At 54.0% G+C, this 26,270-nt stretch overlaps 1 protein-coding gene across 2 annotated transcripts in view; it reads left to right on the top strand.

Annotated features, from left to right (window-relative positions):
* The first annotated feature begins 2,771 nt into the window (after positions 1-2,771).
* Positions 2,772-26,270, top strand: part of ZNF497 (zinc finger protein 497) — a 35,378-nt gene continuing 11,879 nt past the window's right edge. Inside the window, exons 1-4 of one of the 2 annotated variants that reach the window (XM_074220170.1) lie at positions 2,772-3,314; positions 6,271-6,351; positions 6,983-8,500; positions 10,470-10,474. In XM_074220170.1, the coding sequence (XP_074076271.1) occupies positions 2,873-3,314; positions 6,271-6,351; positions 6,983-8,500; positions 10,470-10,474 (2,046 nt within the window). In that variant the 5' untranslated portion in view covers positions 2,772-2,872. Of the gene's footprint in view, positions 3,315-6,270; positions 6,352-6,982; positions 8,956-10,469; positions 10,475-11,989; positions 13,077-26,270 lie in introns of those variants that run through there. The other variant, XM_074220169.1, reaches the window with a different exon arrangement.

Below are 26,270 nucleotides of genomic sequence, written 5' to 3'. Positions count from 1 at the left end.
ATGGTAAATTCCAGAAAATAAAACTTCATGTCTAAACTATACCTCTGTCATTTTATTTGAAGGTTTAGTTTTAGGGTTCTCACCTTGAACATCCCGCCATCATTCTTTCCACTGGGCCTTAGCAGACCCCTATCCCTTTCCCAGCCAGTATGCCATCCCTGACTTTTCCCCTTAACCTCTAGAGATAAAGCCCATATGCAATGACCTTGTACCTGCATCTTAAAATTCATCCGTCCTTAGAACTCTGGGTTGGGAGTCTTCATCACTGTTCTAACCTTAGCTCACCAGATGAATACCAAATGCATCTGCCTCTGCCCAAGGGACCTCTTTGGGGGGCTCTTCCTAGGAGATTGCCAGCTCCTTGAGGGCAGGGACCATCCCCAGGCTGACCCACTAGTACATTAAAGACATGTTCATTGTGGCATTGTCTTGCCCCAGCTAGAGAGAGTGAGGTGAAGGATGTCTGGCAGCTCTGCCCCATTGATAGTCGATTCACTTGAGTGTCTTGGTGCCAACTCCCTGATGTCATGGTCTTCTTCCAGAAGGGCAAATAGCAATCTCTGTGATTGTCCCCACTGCTGGCAAGTTGGGCTCCATAGATCCTTTTCTTTCTTCCTTTCTCTCTCTCTCTTCCTTCCTTCCTGTCTTTCTTTTTCTTTCTGTTTTTCTCCCTTCCTCTTTCTCTCTCCCTTCCTTCCTTTCTTTATCTCTTCTTCCATCATTCCTTCCTGTCTTCCTGACTGTTTCTTCTTTTCATCTTTCTCTTGCTTAACCTTAATCACTGGATGGGTCTTGTTTCAGTTATAGTCAAACTGTGACCTGGGAAAGATCTTAGGGCTGGGAACCCTAAAACTGTCAAACCCTTAAAAATATAGGGTTGAGATAAAATGGACAGAAAGTATAGACTGGACATGAAGTTTAATTCTCTGAGATTTATCATCTAAGGTGGAGGCCATTTCAGGAAATGATGTGCTTGAAGTGGGAAAGAATTGATCTTTTATGCAAAAAACAAAGAATAGGGGAAAATCATTAACCTCCTTTGTGGTCTAACCATAAAAAACCATTTCTTCTTAAAACTGCTCCTCAGACTCTCATCCCTGTACAATCCCATCAGATCTCTTGTTTTTCTTCCAGCCTCCTGGTCATCATCCTCTGAGTCTGCAATTAATGAAGTGGGAGATCCCAGGAGTCTTCATTTCTTAATAGGTTGGCAAGATGAGCCATAGGAAAGCTGAGTACTCTAAAGAAATCAATTTTTTAAAACTAGGATCACAGTTTTGAGAATATTATACTTTGATGAGCCTGAGTGTCTCTGGAGGAGAAAGGGAGGTGAAGGACTTGGCACAGCCCCTTCACTTAAATCCAATTTACTTACAGGTCATGGTGTTACCTCCCCCCCCCCCACCACCATGTGGTGATCTTCCAGAAGGAAAGACATATTTAATCATTTAAATCCTATTCACTTAGAAAGTCAATACATGACCCCCTAATGTTATTGGTCCTCTTTGAAGAAAAAGAACAAAAAGCTAGGGTTCATAAGTGTGAGGAATATGGGGGTGTTTGGGTTCCACAAGAATATGAAGGGAGAACTGTTAGTTTACAATGACAAAGACTGAGGTCTGCCTCTATTGTTATGAGCAGGTGGCCTCCATCTGGTCAAAATCTGATGAGATTTTAAATTATTTTTTATTTTATTTTATTTATATTTATATTATTTTAAATTAACCTGGGGTCTTTTTTCCTTTGCCCATGCTCAAGGAGGTAGCTGTCTTTGCTCATTAGTATAATGAGCAGGGAGGGGAAAATGGATGGGGACCAGTGTATCCATTAGATTGTGACCCCAGCCTATGATTGGCACAAGGGAGCAGAAACATGGCCTTTCAAGGTGCATAAAAGACCTAACATTTTGGGATTTCCTCCCCCTTCTCCCGCCTTGAGAGAGGTGTGCCATTTTTGTTAAGTTATCTTAATAAAAACCATTTTAATCACTCTGGACTAAGTATTCATGAGCCATTTATAACAATAAGCAAACAAGAAATAGAGAAGTTTATAGGAAGTAAAAATGGATGATTTGGGGCATATAGTTTTAAAAGGTTTTGTACAAACAAAACCAATGCAGCCAAAATGAGAAAAGAAGCGGGAAATGGGGGAAGGGGGGGTCTTTTTTTTTTGCAAGGCCATGGGGTTAAGTGACTTGCTCAAGGCCACACAGCTAGGTCATTAATAAGAGGTCACATTTGAACTCGGGCCCTCCTGCTCGGGAGGAGGCCTTTGCAGCAGGTGCTTCTAAGATGATGATGATGATGATGATGATGATGATGATGATGAAGACGACCCCTGTCCAGCGTGGAGACATGGGGGGGTGCCAGGACAGGTCCCTGGACGGATGGGGCGGGGGGCTGTGCTCAGTCCCCGGCCTCCAGTGGCCAGATGTGGACCGGGACTTGCCCAAGGTCCCCCAGCTAGGAAGTCCGGCGGCTGAGCAGGATTCGAACCCCCTGCACGGTGCCACTCGCGCCCAGGGCCTGGCGGCCGCTCTGCGGGCACTGGGCAACGTCACGTGGGAGGCGCCCGTGGCCTGGGGGGGGCTGGGGGAGGGGAGGGAGAGCCGGAAGCCGCGCGCCGCCCACACTTCCCAGAAGCCTCCGCGCGCAGCCCGGAGCATCCGAGACGCGGCTCCTCCCGGCGGCCCAGAGCGGCCGGCGCGGGCGTGACGTCACGGGGCGGGGCGACGCCGGGCCACTTCCGGCGGCCGGGGAGAGGAAGGCGGGGTGCCCTGCGCTCGGCCCCGCCCGCCCCGCCCGGCCCCCCATGGGCCCCCACGAGCCGCCCCTTCTCTCTGCGCTTGCCCAGGCCGCCCCCCGGAAGGACCATGTCCGCGGCGTGGGGGGCCGCGGGCCCCGAGACCTGCCGCCGCCGCTTCCGGGCCTTCCGCTACCAGGAGGCCGCGGGGCCGCGCCAGGCCCTGGGCCGGCTGCGCGAGCTGTGCCGGGGCTGGCTGCGGCCGCAGAGCCTCACCAAGGAGCAGATGCTGGAGCTGCTGGTGCTGGAGCAGTTCCTGAGCGCGCTGCCGGCCGGCCTGCAGGCCTGGGTGCGCCGCCAGGGCCCCGCGTCGGGCGACGAGGCCGCGGGCCTGCTGGAGGGCCTGCAGGGAGGCGCCCCGGTGGGCGACCGGGGGCTGGGGGCTGCGCGCGCACACGGGGGCCGGGGTGAGGAGGGGCGCCACCCCCCGGCCCGGGCCCCCCGGCCCGACGGCGACCCCGCAGCGCGCCCCGAGCCCCCCGGGCTGCCAGGCCCTCCCGGATGCCCACCAGGTACGCGCGTGCTGCCCGGCCCCGGGGGCACGGGGCCCCCAGCCTGTAGAGGAGGGGTCGGGGTTGGAGCCTCCCCCGGGCCAGGGGAGGGACGGAGCCGGCTGCTCAAGGCCCGTGGGGGGGACGGGGCTGCCTCTTGCAGATCCGGGGCTCTGGGGTCCCACAGACAGCGCCTCCTGGGGTGCTTCCTGGGGGCTCTTGGGTGACCTGCTTGGCCCCCAGCCGTCCCGAAGCGTTCAGCTCAGTCATTCAGAGCCTGCTGGAGGCCCAGCTCCCGGGACCCCATCGCCCATGTCGGGCAGGTTGAGTCTCCCCCACACCCGGGCCCAGGGGCCTCCTTGGGAGCCTCCCTGACGCCGCTCCTCTGACTCTCCTGAACTCTGCCTGTCCTGGCCTCCCGGGCCCTGCCTCCCTCTTCTCCCTCCTCTGATGCCTGCAGGGTGGGTCCGTGGGTCTCTGCCCGCCAGGGCCCACTTCTGGGCTTGGACCTGGGAGGTCTGCTCTCCCTAAGCCAAGGGGGCTCCCTCCCCTAGGGAGGGGGAATCCTTCCCCCGGGGCTGCCCCAGCAACCAAGGCCATCCTTCCTGGGAACAGGCTTGCTCCACTACTGGCTCTGCTTTAGGCTCAAGAAGAGTGGGAGGGAGAGGAGAGGACAGGAGAGCGGAGAGGGGAAAGAGGTGGAGAGAGGAGAGAGAACAAAGAAGTGAGTGGGAGAGACTGGAAAGGAGAGGGAGAAAGAGGCATGACAAAGGGGGGAGAGACTGAAGAGAGGGAGAGAGGAGAGAAAGGGGAGAGAGGAAGAGACAGGATATAGAGGGAAAAGAAAAGGAGGGAGAGGAGACACAGGGAAAAACAGGAGAGGGAAAGAGAGGGAGAGACAGACAAGGGGAGAAAGGAGGAGGGGAAAGAGGGTGGTTGGGTCTTGTTCTTCATTATCAAAGAAGACCAAAATGACATCCCTCTGTTTGAGAATGTGTGCCTGACTGTGGCTGATCAGACCAATACAAGCTTGGAATATTCTAGGCTTACAAGCACAGCCCCCATACTGATGAGGGCATGCCATGCTGGGCGGTCCTGCACCAGTGTTTCCCATACCGTACATGTAATTCTAAAGTTCTTCCATGAGACCTTCAGGGTGTCCAGTCATCGCTTCTCCAGACACCCTTGTGAAAAAAGAAAAGCAGAGATGAATGAGGGAAGAGAGAGAGAAGAGAGAGAGAGAAGAGACAGATGAGGGGAGGGACAGGAAAGAGGAGAGAAAGGGTGGGGAAGAGAGAGAAGAGGGGAGGAAAAAGTCTCAGGCTGGGGCTAGGCTGGGGCCCGATGTCTCTGTCCTCCCTTCTCTGCAATGATTTAGGCTCTTCTCTTGCTGCATGCCACCCCCCCCCACCTTACCCCATGCCAGGGTCCAGCCATGGCTTCTGGTCACCTAAAGTTTTGTCCTTTGTCCTCAAACCCTCTTGGGCTGTGGCTCCTGTCCACTCTCCATGGTAGCACATCCTACACTTGAGCTGCCCTACTTTGTTCAAGGAGGGAGATGTTAGAGGTGGAGATCAGTTCCTTCCACCCAGAGGTATTGGTCAAGTGCCTCCTACCTACAGGAACTGGGGATCCAAAGACTAAGGAGGCAGCCAGCCTCACTCTTGAATCCCAGGGTCCTATAAGGGGGACACCAGCAGCTGTGGGGGAGGGTTGGTAAAGACCACGGTGAAGGTGGGGCTTGGAGCAAGGAGGAGATGCTGGGACATAAGAGCTGGCCAGGAACCCAAGCTGCCCGGTCTGATGTCCGAGGAGCGGCTCCTCTGGTAGGCTGGGCTGAGGCTGCCAAGAGTGGGGTACTGTCACTCCTCTGAGGGGATCAGGGCCTCTGCTTGACCTGGGCTGGGTGACTTTGGAAAGAAGCCCCCCCTCACCTGGTGAGGCCCAGTCCCCACCAGGTGTTAGGCAGCACGCTCAAAGAGGTGAAAACTGACTTGTCAGGGAAATCTTTTATCTCTTACACAGTAACAAAAATGACTGGACTAAGATTGTGTCCTGTCTGAGAAAGCAGTCTCCCCACTGGGAGGGCCTGCTGTTTCCAGGTGCAATGACTTGTCATTGAGAATAGGCTCGGCATGGTCTTCTGGCCTCATTTGGGTTCCTGGAGCCCTTGACCTGGGGCTGGCCATAGCAGGGCCAGGTTCAGGGATGGACACGCCCTGGTCCTTAGGCCTGGCTGATGAAAACTGCTGCCCCAGAAGCAAGGAGACAATGGGGGCTCCACTCAATGCTGCGCCTACCTCAAGGGGTCATGACCACTTACCAGAGGGTTTTGGGAGACCTGCAGGGACACAGACTGGGACTCTCAGCCTCTCCCTGTCTGTAATGACTGGAGCCAGTGAGTTTGCAGGAAGGGGGTCACTTCAGGACCAAAGAGGAGACATATGACAGATGGCTGGTTATGAGTGTTGGACATGACTTCAGCAGCTCAGCCCGTGGGAGAGTTTCTTTTTTTTGGGGGGGTGTTATTTATTTGTTTGTTTTTGCAAGGCAGTGAGTTGGCCAAAGTCACATAGCCAGTAATTATTAAGTGTCTGAAGTCAGTTTTGAACTCAGGTCCTCCTGACTCCAGGGCTGGTGCTCTGTCCGCTGTGTCACCTAGCTGCCCCCTGTAGGAGAGTTCCTTACCAGTGTGGGACGATGGGGACAGCCCCATCCTCCTCCAATCCCTTCTTAGCCATGCTGTGGTGCCTTTTGTCTTGGTCTTCCTCCCCAGGGCCTGTGCTCCCTCCCAACTGCTGAGTGAGCTCTGGTTGGGTTATTGGATTGCCCCCCCACCCCCACCCCAGCCTCAGGATCCTAACTTGGGTGCATTCATTCTCGCTGTGCCCTGAGAGTCCCCCAATCTCCTGTAGCTCTAAAACTCTGCAGGTCCATCGAGGGTCACAGTATTCTCTCTTTTAACCCTTATTTCCAGTTTCCAAATCTGAAGCAATCCCTAGTCTGGAAGAAGGGGACAAACCAGGGGCTCTGGACCCACCCAGAGACAGGAGTGCAGGTGGGTGAGAGAGGAGAGAGAAGCGAGGGCACCGCTGTGGAACCACAGATGGGATTTTTTTGGGGGGAGTCAGACAGGGATCTTCCCTGTCACCAGCAGCCACTACTTCTTACTGGCTGTGCTGGGTTTTTGCCCCTTCTTGCCTTCCTTAATGTGAGCGTTATGAGGGTAGGGACTGCTTCCCTTTTGACTGGGTCCTCAGCCCTTAGCCCATAGCCCCGATACCTTCCTCCCAACCCCCAAATTTCCCACCCCTTCCCTCTTCTGTACCTCAAATTCTTGGGACCCAGTATTATCTTCTGTTGTGAACACTCTGACAGACCTCTCTTCCCTCCCCTGACTTCTAGACCCTCTGAGAATTGGCAAAGCCACATTCTTAGGGCTGATTGTCCTTTAACTTCATTCTTGGCCTACTGTTGCCCTTTTTGATGTCCTTCCCCGCCCAAGGGAGCCTTCTTTTTTGGGGGGGGGGGTGTTATTTATTTATTTATTAGTTTTTTGGTTTTTTGAAAACATTGAGTTAAGTGACTTGGCCAAGGTCACACAGCCAGTAATTTTTAAATGTCTGAGGTCAGTTTTGAACTTCAGCTGAGGCTGAAGAGCCTTTGACGGCTTCTGTTGTTACTTTCAGATCCTGAGACTGAGGCCAAGGACCAGAAATGGACTCCCAAGCAGGAAGTGTCTGAAGAAGATTCCCAAGGGGCAAAGGTGGAAGCTTCCTGGGGCCTGGAATGTGGAGAAGCCTGGGATTGTCCGGGCAGGTCAGAGAGACTGCTGGGGATCTTCACCGAGGACAAGCTGAAGAAATCCCCTTCTGCAGGACAAGATCCCAGGAACATGTCTACAGAAGACCAGAAACCTGCCCCGGAGAAGCTGGAGAAGGCACGTGCTGAACTTGCGCAGAGCATTGGTAGGGACCCAGACCCTGTTTCCCGGAGGAGACCTCCCCTGGAAGTCAGGCCCCATGCATGTGACCTGTGCAACCAGAGCTTTGACCTGAGTGCAGATCTCATGAAGCACCAGAAGATCCATGCAGGGGAGAAGCCCTGCAGCTGTCGTGAGTGTGGGAAGGTGTTTAGCCAGAGCTCCTACCTGCTCCAGCACCAGAGAGTCCACACTGGAGAGAAGCCTTACCGGTGCGGCGCATGCGGGAAAACCTTTGCTTGGAGCTCCAACCTCATTCAACACCAGAGGATCCACACTGGAGAAAAACCATATGAGTGCAGCGAGTGTGGGAAGGCCTTTCGGGCACACTCACAGCTCATTCACCATCAAAAGATTCACACTGGGGAGAAACCCTATCAGTGCCACGAGTGTGGGAAAGCCTTTGGTCGGAGCACTACCCTTATTCAACACCAGCGAATTCACACTGGGGAGAAGCCGTATCAGTGCAACGAGTGTGGGAAAGCCTTTAACTGGAACTCAAATTTCATTGAACACCAGAGAATTCACACTGGAGAAAGACCTCACGAATGTAATGAATGTGGCAAGGCCTTCAGCCAGAGCTCAAACCTAATAGAACACCTGAAAATTCACACTGGAGAAAAGCCCCACGAATGTAACCAGTGTGGGAAATCCTTCATGAGGAGCTCGGGCCTTCGGCAGCATCAGAGAATTCACACAGGAGAGAAGCCCTATCCATGCCACGAATGTGGCAAGACCTTCAGGGAGAGCTCGCAGCTCATTCAGCACCAGAGAATCCACACTGGAGAGAGACCTTTTGAATGTCCTGAGTGTGGAAAAGCCTTCATCTTGATCTCCAATCTTACCGAACATCAGAGGATTCACACTGGAGAGAAGCCTCATGAGTGTAACGAGTGCGGGAAAGCCTTCAGTCAGAGATCTAACCTCATCAGCCACCAGAGAATACACACAGGAGAAAAGCCCTATGAGTGCAGCCAGTGTGGAAAGACTTTCAAGGGGAGCTCTGGCCTTGTGCATCACCAGAGAATTCATACAGGCGAGAGACCATATGAGTGTAACGAGTGTGGCAAGACCTTCCGAGGGAGCTCTGAACTGAGGCAGCACCAGAGACTTCATTCTGGGGAAAAGCCCTACGTGTGTAATGAGTGCGGCAAAGCCTTTGTTCGAAACTCTGAGCTCATCAGCCACCAGCGCATCCACACCGGAGAGAGACCGTATAAATGTGGCATCTGCGGCAAGCCCTTCAGCCATCGTTCCAACCTCAATGAGCACCAGAAAAGACACATGGGATCCAAGGGGAAGCTGTGATGCTGCAGAGCGCTTGGAGCATGAGTCGTGGCTGACGACAAAGGAACGGCCACAGAGAGGGAGGCAGGAGCTTGTCTCATGGAGTGAGGCCCCCACAAATCCAGGAACAGTTGTGGTTATGCTACTCCTACAAAAGAGAAGCCTGTATCAGCTTAGTGTGAAGGGATGGGTGAATGACGGATGTGGCTCTCCTTTGATGGCAGCCGAAGGGCAGAATGTGTGTGAGGGGTCACTCCTTAGGCAGCAGTAGATGGGACCCCAGGCCATTAAGGCAACTTCTGCACAAGACTTTGGATCGAATGCGTCCCTTACTCAGAACTCCCCTTCGAAGATCTACATGTCCATCCACAGCTACCCTAGGGTCTTCCACAGGTAAGGTTACCCCATGGAGCCCAGCTCCAGAGAAACTTGCCCTATTCAAGTGCCACTCCTTCCATTTCATTGGCCTCAAAGTCTGGGTTAGAGCTGAACCCCAAGCTTTGTGGCTCTGATCCAACCTTTTCCTTTGAGCCTCTGGGGCTTCCTGAAGGAATGAAGAATTTAGGGCCCCAAAGAGCCTCCAGAACTGGGAGTCTCCATTCCAATGGGGGAGATCCAGAACCTTGATCAAACCTGCCATTGTTCTTGGAAGGAAAGTCCCTGATCAAGGTTCTGGGTTCCAAAGCTGGGAGAAAGGGTCCCTGTGGCAGCAGAGGCAGAAGGGAGGGAGTGACGGTGTCAGGGGGATAACTGCTTGGATGTTCTCCACTTGGTCATTGTATGCATTTTGGAGCATGGTTCTTGGAGGGGTCCAGAAAGCAGACAAGGAAGCAAGTATGGGTCAGGCCCTGTGCTCAATGTTGGGGATACAAAGAAAGGCCAAGGAGGGCACTCCCCTCAAGGAACGCCCAACTTAATGGGGGGAGATGAAGCAAATCACTGTGCTAACTATCCCAGACATATGAGAAGATCCTCTGATGAAGGGTGGAGAAGAGAACAAGAACAGTGATAGAAGTACCACCTCTCTGGGACCTTCCCTCCCTCCATCCCCATGGCCGCAGGAAATGGGCTCAGGGAGTGTGGAGTTAGGATTTGAATCCAGGACCCCTGATCCCAAGGACTTCTGTTAGAAGAACTACAACTAACATTTGTAGACCACCTGAAAGTATTCACAGTGCTTTCTAGGCATCACCCTCGAAGGAGGCCTGAGAGCCAAAGCAAGGCCACACAGGAGGAGAGGAAGAGCAGAGTGGCCAGAGCAGAGGGGCTGCTGAGCCCTCGAGGCAGTGCAACCAGCCTGTAGGTCACAAGGACTAGGAAACATTGAGTCCCTATGGGGTGCCTGGGGCTGGGGGGGGTCAGATGGATGGGAATTGCACCCAAACCCCAAAGTATTCTACAAAGCAGAAAACAGCTGGGGGCGGGTGGCTTTGTGTGGTTCTAGAGTTGGGAAGTTCTGGGCTGCTCCCCCATCATGCTTTCCCAGTTTCTGTTGGCTCTTGCCCTTGATTCCAGTAGACTGTAGTTATATTTAGCTGGGGGTGGCTTTGGTGGACAACCTTTGTGGAAGGGGAGGGGGAGGACCCCACACACCCCCCTTTGAAGGCCAGTGTGGTTCAGGCCCTCAGCCCTTTGCTTTTCTCACAGCCCCTCCCTCCACTCTGCTGTCACAAGCCCTGCCTAGAGATAGGGACTTGATGCTGGGGACCCCCACCCCAGGGGACCCCACCACACTTCCTTTGACCTGAGGATGCTGCGGATCCCTCTCCTCTCACTAGCAGATGGTTCCTCTTCTCTGAGATTCAGTAGGGTCTCCTGTGGGGGAGGGAACCCTTCTTGCCCCCTGGGAGCTTCGACTTTAGTGGGGGAGACATCTCCAAGTCTGTGGAACTCAGGGGGCTTCCCAGAGGAGGTCCTTGACTCCCCACAGGCGTGCCTCCACGGTGGCCCCTCTGCGGTTTTCTCTCCACTCGCCACTTCCCACACCCTCTGTGGAGAAGCTGTCGTCCCATGTTTATTTTGGGGAGCTTCAGCCTGGAGGCCCCAGAGGAGGGTCCCCCCTTCTCTCCACTCCCCGCTGCCATCTTGCCAGCCCTCTTGACTTTCCTGCACTCCCTGCCCGGCTTCCTGGCTGGTCTGTACCCTGGGTCTCTCCACCCATCGTCCACATAGCTAAGGGCATGAGGCAGGTCCATCCAGGTCCAGCACAACCCACACCCCTCCCTCACTTGGTGCTCAGAGTCCTCCCCAGCCTGACTCTCTGACCTGGCCAGGCTTCTTGATCCCCCACCTCATCCCTACCCACTCTCCACCCCACCTCCAGATCCTCCCCCCATCTGAGGGCACCTTCTTCCTCCACAAATCCTGTGTCTCTGTCCCCTATCCCCCTTTTCCTACTTTGCGGTTTGGGTACAATTCCCACCCATCTGACCCCCCCCCCCCCAGCCCCGATAGGGACTCAATGTTTTCTTGTTGGCCCCTGGCCTCTGGGGACTGGGGCCTGGCCCCTCCACCCTGGCTACTCTGCTCTTCCTCTCCTCCCTCTTGTGGCCCTGCTTTGGCTCTCTCTGGCCTGGCATAATGCTGGTTGACTTGACCACCTGGCCTTTCCTCTACCCCTCACATTGCCAACTTTGGACGAGCCGTGCCATCCACTCTGCGCCCCTGAGCCCCCCTTCCCCGGGTTTTCTCTGGGCCAGGGGTTGCCTCCCTGCTGCCTACAGCACCCCCACAAAGAAGGGCCAGGCTGGATCCTGGGGTGCAGCCCCCCTTCTCAGTGAGACTCCCTGCTTGGCCGTACTTTCCTCCGCTGTTTCCACCTCCCTAAGTGGACCCACTCTCCCAGGCTGCCTACTCTCCCAGAGGCGCAAACCCCAGGGGTGATTTCATTTGGGCTGCGACAGCCCCTCCCAGGGTGGGGGTCCTAGGGCAGAGTGCCGAGAGCAGCCCCTGAAAATGCTGCCCAATCAGTGGCCCAGGCTTGGCATAGTGAGCCTACCTGTGGAGTTCTTGGAGGAGCTGATCCCCTCAAACCAGGAAGGGGTACAGCCTCTAGTACTCCCCTAGTAGAGGAGTTGAAGGAAACTATGGCCCCTCTCCCAAGCCCCTGTCCGAGGTCGGGGTGAGGCCCAGAGCCCAGCTCTCCTGTGGTATCTTCTGAGTGAGTTAGCAGGGTGGCCTGGGCCCCCCCCCCCAAGGCCTCTCCCCTTCCTGGGCTTTTCTTGTGACTCAATCTGAATGGGCCAGAGCAGACCCCTGGGCCCAGGTGCCCCTCAGCCTCTAACTAGCCAGGTGACTGGCCCCCAGCGGGGTCAGGGCCCCAACCCTGGCTTCTCTCCAGCTGCCGGTGCTGAGGGAGGGGGTCTTAGCCTCCCTTACCTCTAGGGGAACCTCTCACATTATTGGGGGTTTTTGTCTCTGTTTCTAGACTGACCACAGCTTCGCGGGATGCAGACCAGGCCAGATTGTGACCCCGGTGCACAAATCCATCACGGAGGCTGGGTTCCACCAGGGGTGGCTGGGCACAGCTGGGAGGTGGGTCCCCCGGTCAGTGACCCTCTGTGCCACCATCTGTGCCACCCCCAGGTATGAGCCTGGTCAGAGGATGCTGCGTGGCAGGCTCCTGTCTCCCAAGGACTCATGCCGGGGGACAGGGTGCTGGTGGGTCCACGGCTTGGGTCACAGGCTGAGGTGTGAGGAGACCCCCAGGACCTGGCCTTCATGGATGTGGCATTGTACGCAGAAGGTACTTAATAAATGGCTAGTCAGCATTTCTTGAGCTTTGCGCAAATTGATGGAGGTGGCGCCTACTGGGTGCTGAGCCCTGTGGGGTGTATGGATCTTTCTCATCCCAGGGCCACAGGGAGGGGAGCTAGGGATGGAAGTGGCCTCAGGGCCAACTTGAGCTATGGCCTCAGGTCAGAAGACCCCAGACCCAGCTGTCCTCCATCCAGGTTTGATCTTGTCTAGAGAAGGGCCAGTCAAAGAGCAGGGTTGGACCACTGACCCCTCCAGACCGCACCCCACCTCCAGTCAGGGCCTGAGCTTGTAAGGGAGGCCGCCCGGAATGGCAGCGGCTGGCCAGGCCTGGGTCTGCTTGGGGTTTAAGGGCTGACCTCATGGAGGAGAAAGGCTTAGGGGTTACACACACACACACACACACACACTCACACAGGCACACATACCACACACGAGTCACAAGCTTTGGGCCATGTCTGGTCCCACATGCTTCTGGAATCTGACTCCTCCTGTATCCATGTGAGGGGAGGGATCCTGGGTGGGCACTTCCTTTTTCTTCATGGAGGGGGTCACTGAGTGCGGCTCTCAGCTCTCCTCTGCCCCCTCTGGTATTGATAGGGGAGTGCTGGGACCCTGGAAGGCCACAGCCCCTTTCCCCATCCCTTGGTGGGGGGAGCCCGTAGCTCCTAAAGGGAGGGGCCCTGGCCCTGGCTACCTCCAAAGACAATCACACAAAGTTCGGGAGAGGTTGGGGGGCTTCCTGGAGAAGGTGGGGGCCTGGTGGAGGAGGGTCACTGGGGAACAGTGGTTGAGAAGATGCTGAGAGTCTGGTGATGGGGGCCATTGTGGCAGGACAGCCAGGAGGCCCGGCCAGGCCGGGGTGTGTAGGCTGCGAGAACACTGGAGGGGTCCAGGGGCTCCAGAGGCTGAGGGGGGATCTCTTCTGCTCCTGGAGTCATGGAAGGTGATGGGAGGAGAGGGACACGATCCAACCTGTGTTTTCAGGGACATCCCTTTGGAGGGTGGAGAGGATGGATGGGAGGGGGCAGAGGCCGAGGCAGGCGGACCCCCGGCCCTGCTGCCATAGTCTGGGGGAGGGGAGGAGGGACCAGAAATCTCCAGGCCTTGGTACCATATTGGAGCTGGGGTGGGGGGGATGAGAGGGAGGGACCTAGGATAAATACCCAGGTGGGGGCCCGAGGGCCTGGATGCAATGGGGTGCCCCCACAGTAATGCCAAAGGGAGGAAGGGTGCAGTGGTAATGGGGTCGGTGACAGCTCCTGGCCGTCTGTTGGTGCAGGACAGCTGAGATGCAAGAGGGAACTTTGGCAGAAAGATGGGGACAGTAAGGAGTCTGGGGGGCCAGGACAGGCCTGAGGGCCACCCTGGGTCAGAGGGCACAGTCTGGAAGAAGATCCAGCCAAGGAGGCCGGAAAGGAGGAGGATTGGGGGGATCCAGGGGGTCCAAGGAGAGACCACTGGTCGCTTTGGAGGGAGTAGTGTGGGGGTGGGGCAGAAGCTGATGGGGCGCTTGAGCCGGGAGAGGAGAGGGAGTGGAGGCAGCCCCTGGGGTCAGCCTTCCAGTTCACTGGACTGTGGGGACGACCTTTGGGGGCATTCTGACCCAGTGATACCTGAACGGAGCATGGGGGGAGGGGAGCAGCTGACCAATGGCCTCAGTTTCTGTGGATTAGGGCAGGAGCTGGCTGAGAGGGTGGGGGTGGGGGTCGGGAGAGTGAGTAGATGAGCGAGGGTCTGGTGGGGGGTGCCCCAGTGTGTGTGTGTGTGGGGGGGCAGGTGGTAAGTGACCTCATCCCCCCAGGGAAGAAGCCTCAGTGGGAGACCTCCCCAGCCCCATGGCCAGGCAGACCCTGCCCTCAAGGCACATCCTCTGAGGAAGGAGGGGAGTTCCTCCCCCCATCCCCCCCACCATGTTCCCATGGCCCATTGTTCAAAATGACATGGGTTGGGCGGCTAGGTGGCACAGTGGACAGAGCACCAGCCCTAGAGTTAGGAGAACCTGAATTCAAATCCAGCCTCAGATACTTAATTGCCTAGCTGTGTGACCTTGGGCAAGGTACTAAGCCCCATTGCCTTGAAAAAAAACAAATGACATCTAAGACCCCCACCTTCGAGCCTGGTCATTGTGACAGATAGGGAAACTGAGGCACAACCTGACTTGGGGGGAGGGGGCTGAGCCGGTGCCCAAGCCAGGCTTTGCTCCAAGATCCACCACCACAGGGAGCTTGCCTGCTCTCCTGGGAGCTCCTCTCATGGATGACTGGCTCCTGGGTCTCCTTGGGGACCCCCAAGGTATCCCCCACACCCCTGAAATCTCAGCATGATGATTGACCCAGCCCCCTCAGCTGCTTCTGATTGGAGGGCTGGGGATCTCCAGCTGTGCTGGGTCTTCCATCAGCTGGTCCCATCGCTTCCCACTCCCCCAGTCAGGTGCCCCCTTCAGGTCATCCCTGGGGACTGTAAGCCCCTTGAGGGCAGGGAATGGCTTTGGCTTCCCTTGTGTCCCCATCTCTTAGGACGTGCTTAAGGTGTGAGTTGAGGGGCTCTGCTGTGGCTCCCAAGCCCCACTGGTGGGCTTCCTGCCATGATGACCAGTTAGTAGCAATTAGCCAGATCCAAGAAGTGTTTCAAAGGATGGTAGACCATAAGGCTAGCTTTTACAAAGCATCCCCCCCAAAAGTAGCTCCACCAGGACCTCCAGGGTCTAGGGAAAGGTGGACACTGGGCAGGAGCCCCCTTGGGAAGCGGGTCACCTCTGCCTCACAGATGACTAACCTTGACTCCTGCCAGCCCACCCTCAACTGTGGGATGGGAAGAGAGGGTCTGGGAGAGGCTGGGGCAGGTGCTGTTCAGAGGTCCACCTGGAGGGGACGCCGGGTCCCTCCTATACTGGAATCGTTTCTTTTTTAATTGATAATTTCTTTTTATTTTCCCAATTACATGTTATACAGTTTTCTGACATTTCTCTACATGCGTAGTTTGAAGTTACGTGATCTCATCCCAGCCCCCTCTCCTCAGGGGCGACCAGTCAGGTGACCATTGCCCATGTACATGTGTTTGGCATGTTTACACATGAGTCATTTTCTGTGTGAGGAATTAGGACAAAGGGAGAAGAAAGAAAACCAGGTAATGGGACAGAAAAACAAAGAGAAATTCCTTTTTTTTAATTTTTTTTTTTTTTAGGTTTTTGTAAGGCAAATGGGGTTAAGTGGCTTGCCCAAGGCCACACAGCTAGGTAATTATGAAGTGTTTGAGACCGGATTTGAACCCAAGTACTCCTGACTCCAAGGCCGGTGCTTTATCCACTACGCCACTGAGCCGCCCCCATGAGAAATTCTTTTTTCTAGAAAGATTTTATTTTGAATTTTAATTTTCCCCCTAATCTTGCTTCCCTCCCCTCCCCAGAAGGCAGTCTGTTAGTCTTTACATTGATGTTATTTGATCTAAGTTGGATGTGATGAGAAACATAAAGTATAAGAGATAACAAGAGATAGCAAAATTACAAAGTAAGATAGTGGGTTTTTTCCTAATCTGATGGTAATAGTCTTTGGTCTTTGTTCAAACTCCACAATTCTTTCCCTGGATACAGATGGTATTCTCCATCATAGATAGCCCAGAATTGCCCCTGCATGCATCTGCTGGTAAAAGTGATTAATTTTGCTTTTTTTGGGGGGGGTAGTTTAGGACTATGATTTGCTAAGTATGTATGGAGACCTCCTATAGGATGGATCTTAGGGAGAATCTATGTTGCTTCTATTATTTTCTTTTTGTTTTTGTGGGGCAATGGGGTTAAGTGACTTTCCTGTCCAAGGTCACACAGCTAGTAAGTATCAAGTTTCTGAGACTGGATTTGAACTCACATCCTCCTAACGCCAGGGTTGGTGTTATATCCACTGCTCTGCCTAGCTGCCCCTCTATGTTTCTTCTACAAATTTTCACCTTCATATTTCAATGTGTAGACCTTTTAGTCTCTGTTAGACTCTGACAGAAGTCTCCCTGCCTTCCCCATCTACTCACTACACATGCACATATCACCTTCCCTTCAACCCCAAATGAGTAGAGGGGAGAGATGAGGACTCTGAGGCTCAAAGAGATAACTGGTTCCTAGGTATCTCCCAGCTGGGAAATGATTTGAGACCAGGTGCTTCTCAGCCTGGCATTCCAGTCACTGCCTTAGGTCCTAGATTCTTCTAAGGATCAGGGAGCTTTATCAAGAAACATGATGGCTCAGGAGGGAGTGCCATTGGGGTTGGGACAGGGTTGACTTTGGGCAAGTCCTCTCTGGGTATTCCCATAATCTCCTCCAGGACAGAAAGCCCCTTCCAGTTCTGCTCTGTTTAGAGATTGGACATTCCCTCACTCACTACATCACTCTAACCTCCTCTCTCATGCCTCATCCCCTTAAACCTCTCCCTTCCCCTGGATTGCCATTTATCCACCTATCCCCCCCCCCCCCAGCTTTCTCCTTCCCTTCCATCAGTCCCTCCGCACCCTACCTTCCTGCCCCAGTCTGAGACAACTGGAACTCAGAGCAACCTGGGGAAGGAAGGCTCTAAATAGCTTTGCTGGGGTCTGAGGCAGCCCAGCTGTCAACTTCAGAGCCTCAGTTGTGTGTGCCAGGGCAGGTTACTGGAATGGGGTGAGGGCTTTTGGGAAGGATGTTCAAGAAGCACAGTGATGGGTGTGAGGAGGGACTGGGGTTAGCCAGTGGGGAGGATGTGGCTCCAGAAGGCCAGGGTTCAGGGACTTGGTTATTCATCTGAGATCCCAGAAGGAGAGTCCCTAACCTTGGGATTCCCTGAGACTGGCCCTGAATCCCAGCATGTTATGCAGGTCAGTTCTGAGTGAGGCAGCCAAGGCTGAGCTGGTAGCTGTGGCCAGAGCCAAGTGTGGCCTGGAGATCTCCTACCAGAGCAACTATAAAGCTGAGCATTAGAATATGGGAGGCATAGACTCAGGGTGCCTCTATGTTAGGGGACAAGATCCACCACCACAATCCAGCTGCAAGGTGGAAAAGTTTGGCCCTATAGAAAAGATTGGGAAAACCACATATCCCTGATTCTTAGCAGAGGTGGGAGCCCATGGGTTTTGTGAAACAGTGCATACAGCACCAGCTTTTTCTTTTGAATTGGTTAGTATTGAAATTTTTCTGCTTTTAAAAATTCTTTCCAATAAAGGAGGAGAATGGAAAATGCAGGTGAAGTCAAAACAAAATAGCAATACAATATACTTTTAAAGAGTTCTAGAGTTTGGGCTGCCCCAGTTTTTCATCCCAGAGAGTCCTCCCAGTAGATGAAGTGGGTAAAGAGAAGACAAGGTCATGGTCTCTACACAGCCCCGTTCCTAAGCTAAATGAACTTGAAAGCCACTTTGCCCCCACCTTTTGTCTGAAAAACAAGCCCATTTTGATGTATTTCCTTACTTGGATCTTCACAAGAAGGCTGTAAAGTGGGTACTATCATTGTTACCCTCCATTTACAAAAGAGGCCATTAAGACCCAGAGAAGGCCAGGTGGCAATGCTAGCTCTGTGGACCTCCCTCTCCCTGAGGAGTGACTACCTTCTCAGATCATTACAGTGTTTTCTTCCACAACTTGTCAAGAGGACAGGTGGGGGTGGTGGCCCCTTGGGATTCCTAGTGGCAGGAATCTTCTCAAAGAACAAATGACATTACTACATTAGAGATGAGGCATGGTGTGTGTGATTGTGGCTGATTAGACTGATAGAAGCTCAGAATACTCTACCTCAGGTTGAGCATAAAAAGTCCATGTGAACATCAGGGGTGCTCACTCTAAACTTATAGATGGCACATTTCCTTTGAGCGACTTCCATTCCGCCTTTCTCATCCTCAACGCCATGCTGGGCCATGGTCTCCCAGGCTGCACAACCAGTTCTAAAGTTCTTCAATGAGACCTTCAGGGTGTCTCGGTATCACTACTTCTGACCCCTTGTGAGCATTTGCCATGTGTGAGTTCTCCCTAAAGTAGCCTTTTTGGCAGGCGAACATATGGTATTCTTAACATGGCCAGCCCATCATGGCTGTACTCTCTTTAGTAATGTTGGGATGCTCATCAGTTTAGCTAGGAAAAAACTGTGTCTGGGATCTTCTGCCAGCTGATCTTCAGAATCTTCCTAAGACAATTTAAATGGCAGCGATTCAGTTTTCTGACCTGGCACTGGTAGACTGTCCAGGTTTCACAGGCATTCAGCAATAAGATCAGGACAATGGCTCTGTAGACCTTCAGTCTGGTGGGCAGTCTAATACCTATCCTCTCATAATCAGAGCCTCCCAAATCCTGAACTAGCTCTGGCAATGAGTGTGTCAACTTCATTGTCAATGTGAACCTCCCTGGAAAGAACACTGCCGAGGTAAGTGAACTTGTCCACAGTTCTCAAAACTTATCTATTGGCTGTAATCAATAGTTCCATCCATGTAGGGTGTGGTGCTGGCTAATGGATCCATACTTTGCTGAATCTCAGCTTCAGAGGCTGCACTGAGGCACAATCACCTGCAAACAGAAGATCCTGCACCAACCCTCCGTACACTTTGCTCTTGGCTTATAGCCTTTTCAAGTTGAAGAATTTGCCATCGGTGTAGTAGCTGACAAAGGAGACAAGGCTCGTCAGGCCTGAGATGGCATAAATGGATGGATGGATGGACAGACAGACAAATGGATGGTCCTAGTGCGTTCATTGATACCCAATAACAATAAATAATAGTAACACTGATAGAGAGCTGCCTTTGTCTCAAGCCTGGGTTGGGCTCTTCATGAGTATGTCTTGTGATCCTTACAAAGACCTTGAGGCAGATGCTGTGATGATCCCTAACCCAGGGTCCTAGAGCTAGTAAATGTCTAAAATTGGATTTGAACTCAGGTCTCCAGGTCTCCAAAGCCTGTGCTCTGCAGTCCCCCCTGGGGCTGAGTCTCTTCAGCGGTGTAGGAGGGAGAGGGAGAAGACAGCGGGGGTGGGGAGCCAAGAGGAGGGTGGGCAGACTCCTGGGCGAGGACTGTGACTGGGCAGCGCCACCCTGAGCATGCTCGGAAATGTAGTTGGGAGCAAGGCATGCGGCTGTCTGGGTGCAAGGCCGGGGCTGGGTCCTGGATAAACCAGTCCCCATCCCCAAGGAGAGAAGAGGGTCAGATGCACATGGTGAGGGGGGATGAGAAGGGGTACAGAAAGGGGCCTGAGGGGCCTTGGTGGGGGCGGGGGAACAAGGATGGACCACTACCACCATGATTATCTAAAATGGTATTGGAAATGCAAGAGAAGAAAAAGAATTGGAAGGAATCAGAATAGGCAATGAGGAAGCAAAGCTCACTCTGCAGATGATAGGACGGTCTACCTAGAGAACCTGAGAAAATCATCTAAAAAACTCCTTGAAATAATGAACAAATTCAACAAAGTAGCAGGATATAAAATAAGCCCACATAAATCATCAGCATTTCTACACATGAACAGCAAAGCCCAAGAGCAAGAGATAGAAAGAGAAATTGCATTTAAAACAACTATGGATAACATTAAATACTTGGAATCTTCCCCACCAAGACAAACCCTGGCACTGGATGGACACAATTATAAAGCTCTTCTCGTCCAAATAAAGTCAGTTCTAAATAATTGGAAAATGTCAAATGCTCATGGTTAGATTGAGCTAATATAATCAAAATGACAATTCTAACCAAATTAAATTAATTATACAGTGCCATACTGAGCAAACTACCAAATAACTACTTTGTAACAAAAGTAACAACATGGAGTAACAAAAGGGCAAGAATAGCAAGGGAAATGATGAAAAAAAAAATGTAAAGGAAGGTAACCTAGCTCTAACAGGTCTAAAACTATAGTAAAAGTGGCAGTCATCAAAACTGCCTGGTACTGATGAAGAAATAGAGGAATGGACCAGTGGATTAGGGTAGGTTCAACTGATGCTGAGTGAGATGAGCAAAACCAGGAGAACATTGTACACCCTGACAGCTACATGGGGGTGATGATTAGCCTTAATGGACTTGCTTATTCCATCAGTGCAACAATCAGGCACAATTTTGGGCTGTCTGTGATGGAGAATCCCATCTATGTCCAGAGAAAGAACTGTGAAGTTTGAACAAAAACCAGACATTACCTTATATTAAAAAAAAAAACCCTGTTATTTTTGCTATCTGTTAACCTTAGGGATGTCCTTAAGATAAATACAAGATATAAGGATATCTTATCCTTAAGGACATGATTTCTCTCTCATCACATTCAACTTAGATCAATGTAGACCAAAGACTAACAGAATGCCTTCTGGGGAGGGTGGGGAAGGGAAGGAAGATTGGGGGAAAAACTGTAAAATTAAAAATTAAAAAATACAATATTTTTTAAAAAGAGAAAAGTTAAAAAAAAACTAGTAAATGACTACAGCAATCTATTGTTTGACCAATCCAAAGACATCAGCCTCTGGGATAAGAATGCACTATCTGACAAAAATTGTTGGGAAAACTGGAAAATAGTATAGCAAAAACTAGGCATAAACCCATATCTCACACCCTATACCAAAATAAGGTCCAAATGGATAAAGGATTTAGACATAAAGAGCCATACCATAGATAAATTAATAGACCAAGAAACACTCCATCAGATCTATGGAATGGGGGGACAATTTATGACCAAAGAAGAAATAGAGCAGATTTTAAACTGAAAAATGAATGATTTGACTATATTAAATTAAAAAGGTTTTACACTAATAAAATCAAAGCTGGCAAAATTAGAAGGAAAGCAGAAAACTGGGAAACAATCTTCACAACTAGGAGTTCTGATAAAGGTCTCATTTCTAAAATAAGTGAAGAATTACAGTAAATTTATAAGGTCACAAGTCATTCCCCAATTGATAAATGATCCAAAGATACAAACAGGAAGTTTTCAAATGAAGAAATTAAAGCTATATATAATCATATGACAAAATGCTCCAAATCATTATTGATTAGAGAAATGCTAATTAAAACAACAAGGAGGCATCACACACTTATTAGCCAAGATGAGAAAAAGGGAAGATGATCAATGTGGGAGAGGTTATGGGAGGATTGGGACATGGATGCATTGCTGGTGGAGTTGTGAAGGATCCAACCTTTCCAGAGAGCAATATGGAACTATGCCCAAAGAGCAATAAAACCGTTCATACCCTTTGACCCAGCAATAGGCCTATACCCAGAAGAAACTGTAAAAAAAAGGGGAAAAGCCCTACATATTCCAAAATATTCATGGCAGCTGTTTTTGTAGTAGTAAAGAATTGGAAATTGAGGGGATGCCCATCAAGTGGGGCATGGCTGAACAAGTCACGGTGCACGAATGCCATGGAGTATTACCATAAAGACCATCATCATACCATAAGTGTCCGGAATGACTGATGGGCTCTGATGCTGACCGGAGGGAGCAGAGCCAAGGGCAGCAGTCCACAACCGCGCTGTGAGATGAAGGAGGCTCCTCGAGTCCAGGGCCAGGGCAGCGCTGTCAGGCCGACTCTGGGCCACGGGGTCCCACCCAGGGGAAGAGGAAGCAGAGCAGCCCCAGCCTTCGGGATCTGATGAGCACTTGGCCCAGGGGGGTCCCTTCTGCCCCAACTTCCCCTAGTCCTAATTCCTCGGACGGAAAATGACCACCTGTAGACCTGGTCCCCAGAGCCGCGTAGACACGACTCAAGGCGGGCGGACTCACCAGGCTCCATGTGCCCTGGAGGAAAAGAAGAGAAAGAAGAAGGCAAGGCCTTCCCGGGCAAGGCTTCTGCGGGGGCCCATCCCTGGGTTGTGGGGGGCCCCGCATCAACGAGCTTGCAAGAATTGGGGCGCAGGCCTCTCACTCTGGCCGAGGCCTTTCCTGTTTCTCTTTTTAAGGGTTCCCCCCAACCAGCCGTCTTCTGGAACGCCATGCCAGACCGAAGGGCGGCCCTCTGGGTCCAGGGCCCCCCACTTTTCACCCGGGGGTATCCCCTTATGTTGTAGGCAGAGCTGCCCCCTCCCAGCACGGACAGAAGACCTTGGTGGGGGGGCGGTGGCGCACGGCCTCCCCGGAGTCTGGATTTGAACTCGGGCCTTCCCCTGGGCTGCCCCCCAAACGATCTGGGAAACTTAGGGGGGCTGCCGGGGAGAGGCTGCAGAGGGGGCCGCGGTGTGCGCGCAGTGCGTGCCCCTTAAGGAGGGTCAGCGGCCCTCTCCCCGCCTCCCCGCGGCGGCCTCTGCGCCTGCGCCCAGCCTGGCTCGCGGGACTCCATTTCCCAGCAGCCCTCTCTCCCCGCCTCCCCGCGGCGGCCTCTGCGCCTGCGCCCAGCCTGGCTCGCAGGACTCCATTTCCCAGCAGCCCTCAGAGCCTCTTGGAGAGTGAGGTCCCCTGGTTGGATTTGGAGGAAGCGATCCGCTTGCCTCTCCTGAGCATGCGCGGGCCCGGGGCATGCTGGGGGTCGTAGTCCGTGCTTCCCTGGCCGCAGGCGCAGTGCGCTGGGAGGCCCGGAGCTGTCCGCTTTGTCCCGCTCCGGGGCCGGGGCGGGTGAGTCCGGGTGGGCTCGGGGTGGGGTGAGGGTCTGGGGAGGTCCCCCCAGGGGACCCCCTGACAGCCCCGGACCTTCCCTCCTTGACCCGCAGCTGCTGCCTCAAGGCGCAGTGAGCATTTATGAAGTGCCTGCTGTGTACCAGGCGTGGGAGCACCCTGGGTAGGGGGTTCCGGGGCGGCCGCCCCCTCTTCTGGGGAGCCCCCTAGACCGCAGCATCCCGGGGGCCGGAGCGCGGTTCGGGGTCTGGGGGTCTCCGCCCGCCTACTCTGAGCGCGGCCCTGGGGCAGACCCCCATGAGGAAACTGGGGAGGGTCACACTGCCAGACCCCCTCCGACTGATGCCCCCTCCGGACCCCTCTTCTGGAGCCCCCCTTAGACCGGCAGCACCCCAGGAGCGGGAGCACGTAGTGGGCCCTCAATCGAGGTTCCGAGCCTGGGGGCTTGGTTTGGATCACCCCGCCAGGCAGTGGGGTCTCCCTGCAGGTCTTGGGGTCTCCAGGAAAGGTCTCCCCTCCCTGAGACTTCCTCTGCTCTCTTAGGACTGGCCCCTGAGCTCCAGCTGGAGGAGGAAGAGGAAGGACCTGCCCAGGTAAGTCCTGCTCCTCCCTGCCCAGCCCCCTCCCCCCAGGGCTGGCCCTCCCCAGGTGGAGATGGCTCCTGGGCCCTTAGCTTGGTGCTGAGGGTGGGGCTGGATTCTCAGCTCTCCTCTCAGTGTGTCTTTGTGGGGTCTAGTTCTGTTGTCTTTGGGGAGCCTCTGTCTCCCTGGAGGGGTTCGGAGCTGGACCTCCTCTGACTTCAGGCCTGGGATGGATGGAGGTCTGTTCCCTGGCGTCCCCCTTGTCCTCTGTTAGTTTATTGGGTCCTGGCTGTCAGGCCTCGTCCCCCGCTGACCCTGCCCTCTCCTCAGGAGCCAGTGGGCCCCATCCCCTGAGGAGTTAGGTCAGAGCGGGGCACACAGGCTCCTGGATTTGAACTCAGGCGCCGCTGACTCCAGGGCCGGTGCTCTATCCCCTGTGCCACCTAGACACCCTTATGGTGGGTATAGAACAGATGCCCAGCGATTGGCATTCTGAGGGAGCGCCCCCTCAGAGGGCAATCCAGGCTGGAGGCCAGGCTGGCCAAAGGGGTAGAGGTGGCAGATGAGATACCAGTTCAGGGTCTAGCAGGTGGGAAGGGGGTGGGTCTGGCTGGCCCAGGCTGTGACGTGCCAACAGGATCCTGGAGCTTCAGCCCAGTGAGGTCTCTGCCTTGGGGTTGCCCCGGGGATGGTGGGAGAGGCTGCTAGAAGGAAAAGCAAATGGTCAGGTTCTGGCACCGATCATTAGGAGCCAGGACCTTTCCTTCTGGGCCCCTTGGTCATCTCTGTATAATGGGGAGCTCCTGGGAGGACCGTGTTTTCCAGAAGTCGGGGGTGACTCTTCACAAGAAGTGTCCGCAAAGAAGGGGAGAGGGAGTCTGGGGCAGGGGATGGGGGGAGGACCCAGAGTCTGTGGGCAGTGCCCTTTCTTCAGTCCTGACCATCTGCTGGGTCCCCAGACCTGGACCAGGGAGGTGGGGGGCTGCTGAAGTAGTCCCCGAGTGGGAGGTAAAGGCCTGGGAGCATTTGAGTGGTGCCCAGGCAGTAGGTACAAGGAGACAAGAGCGCCTGCCCCTTGCCACTGAGAAGCCCGCACCCGGACGATGATTCCGTGAAGCCATCTGAGTCATGGCAGCGGCTCAGGAAAGGTCTCAAGGAGGAGATTCCTGGAGCTGCCCTTTGAAGGGAGGCCGGATGTGGGGTTCCAGGTGTGGGGCCCCAGTCATGGGACACCACGCGTGGCAATGGGGGCCAACTGGAGGAGCGGCCACAAAGCCTGTTTGGTTGGATTACAGACTGGATAAGGGGGAGCAGTTCAGGTTGTAAAGGAGTTTGAACCTTGGGGATTTGATCCTGGGAATGAGAGGAAGTCCTTAGAGATTACTGAGTTGGGGGACAAGGAGACAGAGTGAATGAGGGAGCCAGCGTGGGGGAGTGTGGTGGAGACACGGGAGACCTGGGCACCAGATTGGCGAGAACAGGCTCAAGGAGAGAAGGGTGGTTCTGTAGGATCCATCTAGGACTCACAGACGTGGGGGGGAGCCCCACATGTGACAACTGTCCCTGGGTCCTTGCTTTCTCCCCTGCTTATGGGACCCCAGACTCTTTTACTGGGAGTCCGCAGGGTCCCGTCCCGGCCTCTCTGGCCCCATTGAGCCGTCCTGAAGTCCAGTTGTCTGTCCTGGTTCCTTCCTGTCGGCTCCTCTGCTGGCGCTCCAGAGTTTCCATGATTTCCTTCTCCTTGAGAAGTTACTATCCCCTCAGAGGGAAGCTGTTTCAGCCCTCCCCCAACCCCCAGGTGGTTTCTAGGGGGACAGCCTCAGCTGGAGACCTGTCCCCTCTCCTTCAGGCCCACCGTGGTGCTCTGTGCCGGCTCTCTCTGCTCAGGATGGCTGTGCAGATGTCTGGGGGTGAGGAGGCGGTCTCACCCCTTCCCTTTCCTCCCCCTTGTTGATAGCTGACTTTGGGGTCCGCTGCTCAGCAGTGGAGTATCTGGGCATGGGATGCCTGGAGGATGGGGCACCGGGAAGCGCTTGAGGTACAGTTTCCAGAACCCAGAGGGTTTCTTTGGCTGGGACCTGTGACCATGGGTCCATTTGTCCAGTGGGGGAAGCGGAGGGGAAAACTTGGAGGGGGGGGTGTCTCAGGAACAAGATGGCTGGTCGGGCTTGGCCCCATGGTGGGACAAAGCTGGGAGGCCGGGGGGAGTGCAGCCATGAGGGTCAGAGTCTAGGGAGGAGCCAGGAGGATGCCCACCTAGGAGGAGGTCCAGGCCACAGCCGCTGCCCCTTTGAGTGGGGGGCCTGCACACACCAGGAGGGCCTGGAGTGTCTTGGGTAGGCTGTATGTGGGGGGAGCAGGACTGAAGCCCCTCCATCCAGAAGGTGCCTAATGGTGCTCATGACTCTGTGGGAATCAACATTTATGCAGTGCCTACGATGCACCAGGGACTGTGAGGGGCTTTATAAATATCTGATCCTTGCAAGGGGCTGGTGTGATCCCCATGTGACAGTTGTGGAAACTGAGGCCGGTAGCAGTGTGTGACTTGTCCAGAGCTATTGAGTATCTGAATTTGAACTCAGGTCTTACTGACTTCAGTCTCAATGATCTCTAGAAGATGGGGGCCTGGGCCCCCAAGGCACAGCCTGACTCTAAATCCCTAGAAGGTTGTCTTTGGGGGGGCCATTATGGTCCAACCATGATGGGGAAGAAACATAACTGGCTTCCCTAGGATCTCGGAAGGCTCTCCCCTCTGTCCAAGCTTCACTTCCCACTAGACCGGACCCTCCTCAAGGCCCACTCTTCCCTGTTCCCTCCTCCCCCATCATTACCCAGGGTGGGTGGGGGCAGTGAC

The sequence above is a fragment of the Macrotis lagotis genome, chromosome 1, assembly GCF_037893015.1.
Source record: "Macrotis lagotis isolate mMagLag1 chromosome 1, bilby.v1.9.chrom.fasta, whole genome shotgun sequence".
NCBI lineage: Eukaryota > Metazoa > Chordata > Mammalia > Peramelemorphia > Peramelidae > Macrotis > Macrotis lagotis.
Note: the sequence above shows the minus strand (reverse complement) of the source record. Positions and strands in the feature narration are given on the sequence as shown.